Source organism: Silene latifolia, chromosome 1 (assembly GCF_048544455.1).
Source record: "Silene latifolia isolate original U9 population chromosome 1, ASM4854445v1, whole genome shotgun sequence".
Taxonomy (NCBI): domain Eukaryota; kingdom Viridiplantae; phylum Streptophyta; class Magnoliopsida; order Caryophyllales; family Caryophyllaceae; genus Silene; species Silene latifolia.
In genome coordinates, this window is record NC_133526.1 from 74,353,626 (window position 1) to 74,363,241 (window position 9,616).

The following is a 9,616-nucleotide window of genomic DNA, read 5'->3' on the forward strand; positions in this document are numbered from 1 at the left end:
CAACATCTCACTACATTCATGGAGAAAGCAGGTTCTATCAAGCATAACGGTGTAACCGAAGAGCAAATGCTTCTAATGCTTTTCCCTATCACTTTGAAGGACAACGCTAAGAAGTGGTTGAATTCTCATGAGTTGGGTACATTTACCACTTGGGAGGCTTTATCTAAAGCTTTCATCAACAAATTTTACCCACCATCTAAAACCTCAAGAATTAGACATGAGATTCAAACCTTCAAGTAAAGACACATGGAAACTCTAAGTGAAGCTTGGGAATGTTTTAGGGACCTCCTCATGTCTTGTCCACACCATGACATCCAAAAATGGATGACCGCCCAAACCTTTTTCCAAACCCTTGAACAAAGTTTTCGGGATATGATCGTGGCGGCATCCGGTGGCAATTTCGATAATATGAACAATGCTCAAATCACGGAAATGATCCAAAATATTTCCGAGATGGAGAGTAGTTATGCAAGGGATGTGGAGTACAAGAATGAAGGGTCTTCTAAGATAGAAGCGGAGTACAAAGCTAAGTTGGATGACTTAACCAAGAGGTTTGATGAGTTTAAAATGGAAAAGAAGTAAGGGAAATTACGTCAAGTTAAAGAGGTAGGGCCTAGTCACTCTAAGATATATTATGTTCAAGAGCCTAGGTCTCCTCTTAGACATTACCCTCCACAAATTAATTGCGACTATTGTGGCGGTGTTGGGCACACAAGTGAATATTGCTCATCAATCCCATAAGATGACCAACACCAACAAGAATTCTTTGTTCTTCAAGGGCAAGGTGCACCAAGGTACTCTTATCAACGCCAAGAGACTTTCTACCGTGCCTTTCCCAACCAAGATCCCAAACTTTCTTATGCGGGACAACCATTGGACCCCAAGTACCAACACGCATAATACATGCCTCCACCAAAACCCGATCATTCAAGACAATACAACCAAAATCAAGGTCAAGGCTCCAATTTCCAGGGTCAACGACAACATGATAACCCCAATTACTTCCCACCACATCAAAGGGACAATTACCGCAACCAATAATAAAACCCACCGTTCCAACAACCATTCAACCAACAACAAGGGTTTCAACAACAACAAAACCCTTACCCACCTCCACAAAACCAATAATACATTGAACCACCAAACCCCAACTCTTCTCTTGAGAAATTGCTAAGAGAAATGGACACAAGGGCCGAGAAAAGAGAGGCTCAAGTGGATCAACAATTAAAAAACTTGAAGACCGACCTCACCAATGTCCAAGCACATCAAAGGACATTTGACTCATACATGGCCAACCAAAGCTCCTCTTCCTCACAAAGAGTCAGGCATTCATTGCCTCCTCAATGTTCTCATCCTAGAGATGGACCACCACCACACCAACAAGCCCATGTGGTGTCCTTGAGGAGTAGAAAAGAACTAGAGGATCCTTACAAAGAATATGAACCGAAAAGGAAGAGGGGTGTGATGTAAGGAGGAGAGGAGGGTCCACCTCTGTCACCCTCAAGTAGAGTTGAAATCACTAAGAAGGGAAAGCTAGGTGAATAACTTGAGGATGACGAAAACTTTGTCTTAGAGGAAATTGTGGTTGAAAGAGACCAAGAAAGAGTGGTTGAAAAAGACCAAGGTAAAATAAAAAAATCAAAAGAAGTGGATACCACCAAGCAAGCTTCCTCCTCCGAAAAGACCTACAACTGTCCAATACCATTTCCTAATAGGAGTAGAATAATGAATGAAGAGAAGAAATTCTCTAAGTTCTTGATATGTTGAAGAAACTTGAAGTTTCATTACCTTTCACCGAGGTAGTGACACAAATGCCACTCTACACCAAATTCTTGAAGGATGTCTTGACAAAGAAGAGGAGCATTAAAAGAAACAAAAGCATGAGAGATAAAGTTAGAGAGAGAAAAGCTCTAAAAATAATAACCTAGAAGTTTGAAGCATTACGGCTATGAAAGTCACAAAATCGGTTCTCTCCCTTACATTCTGCACCTAAATCATTACAAAAAATTATCAAACATACTGTAATAAGGTCAGATGAAGCTAGTAGTTCAAAAAATGGAGGAAAAGGTGGTAACTTTCGTGGACCAACCATGGAGGATGCGCGGAAAACACGTTCCATCAGGGAGATGGAGGGTATCCCTTGTAACACCCCATACACCAAGTGCCTTACCAGGACCACCTAATGCATGCGAATGTTACCATCTCGGTTACCCGAGGCAATGTATATCAAACAGACAATAAAGAAACGTACTTTATTAAATGAATTTAAAGCGATACATGTCCAATACCAAAACTGTTAAAGAAAATACAACAGTTTCCCAAAAATGTCAAACCAACTAAAGTAAATAAATGTTTAACGACACAGCGGAAGACTTCTAAACATCTCGTGATGACTCAACCCAGCTATCCATGTGAGTCCATCTCATACCTGTTCAATAACTTCTCACCACCCACGAATGAATCACCACAGTTTTCAAAACATTTAAACAGGTTCAATTACCGATTACACAAAATAATACAACAGAAACAATACAACAATCACCCAAATCTCCATCATAACTCCACACACCTGACTACACACTAAAGTGTGTAGTCCTGCTAGAATACCCATCTCAACAAGTATTCCACACCGCCAGTGTGGGACCGTAGCCGTTCCCAGCTAAGCCTCGCTCATCTCATCCGAACGATAACCCATGTTCCTTAATATGCACATCCCCTCTGTGGCGGGTTCCACAGAGGGCGAATCAAGGGCATGAAGCCACTCCCGCAAGTGACTCCACTCAATCGAGGACGCACCTCGAGTACCACAGACAAATAATCACAACCAGCTACATTATACAACAACAAACACCAATTACCAATTCCAATATGATATGAACCAACAACAATAAACAACCATCAACAACATCATGTAATCAATAACCGAGTAGGAAAACCCTACCTGGAATAAGCAACTATGAGACCGTCACAAGTAGCTAATCAATAATGCTCCTCTACGAAACCTCCTCCTATAAACACATATTCATACAATTACCATCTAAACAACATAATACTCCCAAAACCCCCCAATTCTACCCAATTAGGGTTTTAAACAAACTCAACGAAACAGTATGAAAATTATACAAGAATCTTACCCTTGTCGCGACGAACTCAACGACGTAAAGAACATGACGATCCGACAACCTTAGCCTTTGGGATTTGATAATAACGCGAAGAATGAAACAATGTACTCTTTTCTCTCTTTGAAAGGTTTTTTAGAAAAGTAAAAAGTGATTAAGAAAGATGACGAAACCCTTAAATACTAATCACGCGTTATTAACAAAACCCGGCTAAAATAACCCGTAAGACCAACTTACTCGATCGAGTAAGTGACTTACTCGATCGAGTGCCCCTTACTCGATTGAGTGTCACACTTACTCGATCGAGTACCCATCAGGCAGACTACTGTTTCGTATAAAAACATACTTACTCGACAGAGTAAGCCCCACTCGATATAGTACCCATAGACATAGAAAACCGTAGTATTACAGTCTTCCCTCCTTAAAAAGAACTTCGTCCCCGAAGTTCACCCATACAAAAAAATAAAACATACTAACTCAAAACACGACACAACAATGCAACTAAAATTCAAAACAAAACTCCCAACCGCAACTCAACCTGACTCAAAGCAACTACTAACTATGCAAAAGTAACATAAAACCACACCAAAACCTTATGCGACCATCTTCTACCCCCCTAAACGAAACATGGTTACGTCCCCGTAACCACACATACCTGATTAAAAAGAGATGGATACCGCTCCCTCATAGCCTCTTTCGCCTCCTAAGTAGCTTCCTCAACCTCATGGTTAGACCATAAAACCTTAAGCAACACTGTTTCCCCATTCCTAGTTTTCCGAACCTTGCGATCAAGAATCTGTTTTGGCACCTCAAGATAAGACAAGGACTCATCAAACTCTATGTTCTCCACCTCTAGCACATGTGAAGGATCGCTCACATACTTACGTAACTGAGACGAAACACATTATGCACCCTATCCAAAGCCGCTGGTAACGCTAACCGGTAAGCAACCTCACCCACACGATCCAAAATCTCATATGGTCCGATAAACTTCTGGCTCAGCTTCTCTTTGTTATCAAACCTCATAACCCCACGCATAGGAGACACTTTCAAAAGAAACTTGTCCCCAACCTGAAACTCTATGTCACGACGATGTAAGTCTGCATAACTCTTTTGTCAACCCTGGGCCGCTTTCATCTTTTTCCTGATCAGCTTAACCTGTTCTATCATCTCCTGTACCATCTGTGGTCCTAAAACCACTGCCCCAGCTCTATCATCCCAGCAAATCGGATTCCTACACCTCCTCCCATACAAAGCCTCAAACGGTGCCATCCTAATACTTGTGTGGTAGTTGTTGTTATAAGAAAACTCAATCAGATCCAACCTCTCCTCCCAGCTACCACCAAACTTCATCACACAAGCCCTCAACATGTCCTCTAAGGTCTTGATAGTTCTCTCTGTCTACTCATCTGTCGCAGGATGAAAAGCTGTACCCATCTTCAAAGTAGTTCCCATCAAATCCTGCAACTCTCTCTAGAACCGTGATATGAATCTCACATCTCTATCTGACACTATATCCTTAGGCATCCCATGCAAACAAACCACATGCTTCCTATAAGCCAAAGCTAACTGTATCTTATCTTTCATCGGAATGAAATGAGCTGACTTGGTCAAACGATCAACTATTACTTCGAAGCTGGAATTGTTGAAACTCTGGAAAATGAAAGTGATGGATGGTTACTTCCAAGAGGTGGTCGAGATGTTCTGGTGATGGAAACAATCAATGAAGAGGAAGAATTGGTTGATCTTCTACAATTTACTACTGAGGACATCAAAACAAAGGTACAGTTTTGGAACAATTCTATATACTGTTATATCTTGGGTGCTAACCCGCCTTGGGATGTCATTGAGGGCTTTATTTATCGTGTATGGGAGGACTTTGGCATTGATAAAGTCTCGTTCCTAGATAATGGGATTTTTATTGCCGTTTACCAAATTTCAGAGTAGAGAAGCTTTTTTGAAATCAGGTTATTATCTTTTTGTTAACAAACCTGTGGTTATTAAACCATGGGATGTTAATATGGACCTGGTAAAGGAGAAAGTGGATGTTGTGCCTGCCCTTTGAAAGTTTGGGGTAAATGCTTGCCTCGGATTGCGGGATTAGTTGGTAAGTATGTGCAGATGGATGGGGCTACTGCAGACAAGATCACGTTAAGCTATGCTCGTGTTATGGTAGAATTGCAGATGAATCATAAATTGCCTAAGAAGGTGCATTTCTTAGATAAAACTGGTCAGTTGGTTACGGTGCCTGTTGAATATGAATGGAAGCCCATTTCTTGTACAAGTTGTAAAGGAATGGGGCATGACAGTACTCAATGCAGGAAACCTACTCCCAAAAGTGGTGATAAGAAAGGATAGGCTCCTGTAACTAAATCAAAAGCACCAGTCACTCAAATATGGAAACCTATTCAGAAAACTCAGGTTGTCCCTTATCCTACTCCTCCCTTTTTTACTCCTGATATCTTTCCTCCTCTATCTAGAGAGATACCTACTCCAGCTGTTAAGTCTACACCTGCTAAGCAAATTATGAGGTTGAATAGGCAATCTGGGATTGTGGGAGTGAGACTGTCTGGGAAATTTGGACAATACACTTTTATGGATGCGTTGAACAACACTGCTACTCCTGGAGGAAGAGTAGTTTAGAGTGGGAAGGATCCTCCTGATTGTAGTGTTAATGCATAGCATTGGATTTTGGAATGTTAGGGGTCTTAATGACCTGAATAAGCAGAAGGTGGCTAAATGGTTTATGCACAATCATGGGGTTGGTTTGTTTGGCTTACTAGAAACTAAGCTTAAACCTAGTATGTTACTTAAGAAAGAGACCTCTATTTGTGATGGATGGAGTGTATCCACTAACTATAGTTGGCATAAATGAGGAAGAATATGGATTTTTTGGAAACCTCAATGTTTTGATATACAATTTTTAGAGTATAATGCTCAATATGTTCATATGCTTGTCCATTCCAAAACTGATGGGAAGACTTTTTACCTGACTGTGATCTATGCTTTCAATGGTCTAGTGAAAGAATCGAGTTATGGAATTTCTTAAAGAGGGTGGCCACAACTTGCACTGATCCCTGGTTTTGGTTGGGGGACTTTAATATTGTTTTATCTCCAGTAGAGAGGTTAGGTGGCAATACTACTGACGTAGAGATGGAACATTTTCAAGAATGTGTGTCTCTATGTTGTATGGAGGATATCCAAGCTACTGGTGCCTTATTTACCTGGTATAACAAACATGAGCCTACTGATAGGGTTTACAGTAGACTTGATAGGGCAATGGGTAATTAGGAGTAGATGGAGAATTTTGGGGACTATGTTGCTCACTTTCACCCTGAAGGATTATCTAATTATTGCCCATGTACCATGATGGATAGAAGAGCTGAGATATGAGGAAGGAAGAGCTTTAAGTACTTTAATATATGAGGTACTGCTGAAACTTTTAAAGGGACTGTTGAGAGTGTGTGGAAGCAACTTTATTCTGGAACTAAAATGTTTAGGGTAGTGAAGAAGCTTAAAGCTCTGAAGCCAGTACTTAAATGCCTCAACAAAACTTGCTTTTATGATATTGAGAATAACACAAATATAGCTAGTACTATATTGGAGAAAATTCAGCAACAGTTAATTGATAATCCAGGAAATATAGAGTTGATGCAGCAGGAGATAGACTTAGCTAACAATCTCAAGGAGCTTATAGTAGCAAGGGATAGTTTTTTATCACAGAAAGCTAAGTTGCAGTGGTCTATTGAAGGTGACTTGAATACCTCATATTTTCACCATGCTATTAAGAAAAGAATGATGTTGAACAAAGTTTTTCAAATAGAGGATAAGAATGGGGTCCTGTGTACTGAAGGAGATGCTATTCAATCTGCTTTTTTGGACTACTATCAAGACTTGTTGGGGACAAATAAGGATACTTTTGATGTGAATCAGCATATAGTCAGAAGAGGGCATTGCTGTACTGAGGAACATTGGAGAGTTCTGAATAAACATGTCTCTCCTGAGGAAGTTAAACAAAGTATCTTTAGCATTCCCAAAGGGAAGTCACCAGGGCCAGATGGGTTCTCTAGTCAGTTATATAGAGATGCCTGAGATGTTATAGGAGATGAAATTTATGATGCAATGATTAATTTCTTTGATACTGGCTCAGGTGAATTCCATTGTGATTACATTAATCTCCAAAATGGAAAGACCAACTAGTGTGAAATATTTCAGGCCCATATCCTGTTGTAATGTGTTATATAACTCAATATCTAAAATCCTGTGCAATAGATTGTCTTTAGTGTTACCAGAGATTGTTAGCAGGAATCATGGGGCTTTTGTTAAAGGAAGGAGTATCCTAGAGAACATCCTTATATGTCAAGATCTGATCAGGTATTATGGGAAAGGGATGGCTTCTCCTAGATGCCTGTTTAAACTGGATTTACAAAAAGCTTATGATTCAATTGAGTGGCATTTTGTGGACCAAATGTTGGATGCACTTGACTTCCCTGAGAAGTTTAGGCAAATGATAATGAGTTGTGTTTCCTCAACATCCTACTCCCTCAGTCGAGCTCAGTTTGGTTACTTTAAAGGGAGGAGTGGTCTGAGACAGGGGGATCCCATTTCTCCCCTTTTCTTTTGTATCTGCATAGAATATCTTACCAGAGTTATGGATTTTGCCACACACAAATGGTTTTTCAGATATCACCCTTTATGCAAAAGTCTAAAGCTAACTCATTTACTATTTGCTGATGACCTTGTAATGTTTTCTAAGGGTGATGCCAGTTCAATCATGTTGCTGCTAAGGGCCCTATCTACATTTTCTACTACCTCTGGTTTACAAGTCAATGCAGCTAAATCAGAGGTAGTCTTCAATGGGGTGAATGATACTTTGAAGCAGGATATCACCCAGATTTCAGGTTTCCAGGAAGGGGTGCTCCCATTTAAGTATTTGGGGTCCCAATTCAAGTAGGCAGGCTTACTAGGCAGGACTGCAACATACTGACTGAAAGAATTGTAGCTAAAGTGAGGGGGATTGGTGTAAGGAAACTAAGCTATGCTGGAAGACTTGTGCTCATCAACTCAGTCTTTAACACTTTACATAACTACTCGGCTTCTGTATTTTTGATCCCCAAAGGGGTTGTAAGGAGAATTGAGGCTATCTGCAGGAATTACCTTTGGAATGGGGATACTGAATACCACATGAGTCCCCTTGTGGCATGGGATAAGGTTTGTTGCAGTAAGAAGGAAGGAGGATTAGATATTATAGATACTGGGGTGTGGAATATAGCTAATGTTGGCAAGCTAGTTAACTGGATTTACACTAAGGTAGACAGACTGTGGGTGCTTTGAATAGATCATATCTACTTAAAAGGTGTAGACTGGCTTACATATCAACCTCCTTCTGATTCCAACTGGAATTGAAGGAATATATACAAAGTCAGGGATACACTGGCTGGTGGATACCAGGGTAATCAGTGGATAGCTGGTACTAGGGGTTATACTATTGCTTATGGATATCACTGGATGCAGGGACCATACCCCCTGTCCAGTGGTATAAGGATATCTGGGATAATTGGAATGTTCCAAAGCATTCTTATATTGGTTGGTTAATTCAACATGAGGCACTGAATACTAGGGCAAAACTGTTCAAATGAGGTTTGTGTGCAACTACTAGCAGTGTTTTGTGTGAACAGGGTGAAGAATCTCATGACCATCTGTTTAAAGATTGTCTATATAGTGCCCAGATCATAGCAGGGATTGAGCATTGGCTGCTACTGAACTTGGATGGTAATGGCAGCAACTCAAAGGTGCAAAAGAAGGTGTGCAAGATGGCTAAGCTAGCATGTTGGTATACTATCTGGCATGAAAGAAACTCCTGTCGACTTGAACTGAAGCTTAGGAGGCCTGTGCAGCTTATCAAAGAGGTGAAGATGCTGATGCATTCCAGAATACTTCAGAAAATGGAGAAGGTGATTTTGCAGCAAGATAAAGCTTAGCTTAATGGACTAGATATTCGAGTCTTATAACTATGTCCTGGCTATTATGTAATGGAAGTAATGAAAGGTCTCAAAAATGTACTCAACACTTTGTCTTTTGTCAATATATAATCAAAGCTCACATTTTACCAAAAAAAAAAAGAAAGAAGAGGAGCATTGGAGGAGATGGGCTAGTGGCTCTTAGAGGGCAATGTAACGCTTTGTATTTTGTCAATATATAATCAAATCTCACATTTTACCAAAAAAAAAAGAAGAGGAGCATTGGAGGAGATGGGCTAGTGGCTCTTAGAAGGCAATGTAACGCGGTCCTACTCAACCCTATCCCGAAAAATTTACAAGATCCGGGTAATTTGTCTATTCCGTGCATGGTGGGTAATGTGAGTATCAAGAGGGCACTTTGTGATCTTGGTGCTAGTGTTTACATACTTCCGCTCCCTATTGCAAAGAAGGTTGGTTTGCATGACATGATACCTACATCTATGACCTTGCAACTAGCCGATAGGTCGGTGCAATGAC

At 40.5% G+C, this 9,616-nt stretch overlaps 1 protein-coding gene and 1 non-coding gene across 2 annotated transcripts; one reads left to right on the top strand and one right to left on the bottom strand.

Annotated features, from left to right (window-relative positions):
* Window positions 1–207: 207 nt before the first annotated feature.
* LOC141620828 (small nucleolar RNA R71) lies at window positions 208–314 on the bottom strand. The gene has a single exon (XR_012532048.1). It is a non-coding gene; the product is annotated as a small nucleolar RNA R71 (small nucleolar RNA).
* Window positions 315–5,793: 5,479 nt separating this feature from the next.
* On the top strand, window positions 5,794–7,211 carry LOC141648900 (uncharacterized). The gene is made up of 4 exons (XM_074457611.1): window positions 5,794–5,920; window positions 6,047–6,133; window positions 6,238–6,402; window positions 6,568–7,211. Exons 1-4 carry the CDS (start codon window positions 5,794–5,796, stop codon window positions 7,209–7,211), a joined length of 1,023 nt encoding a protein of 340 aa, XP_074313712.1.
* Window positions 7,212–9,616: the final 2,405 nt, after the last annotated feature.

Excerpts from the sequence above, each read along its gene's own strand:
- LOC141648900 (XM_074457611.1), top strand. The coding sequence starts at position 5,794 with ATGCATAGCATTGGATTTTGGAATGTTAGGGGTCTTAATGACCTGAAT. Across the intron at positions 6,134-6,237 it reads TGTGATCTATGCTTTCAATG|TAGAGAGGTTAGGTGGCAAT; the intron begins GTCTAGTGAAAG and ends TTTTATCTCCAG. Across the intron at positions 6,403-6,567 it reads TAGACTTGATAGGGCAATGG|GGACTGTTGAGAGTGTGTGG; the intron begins GTAATTAGGAGT and ends AAACTTTTAAAG.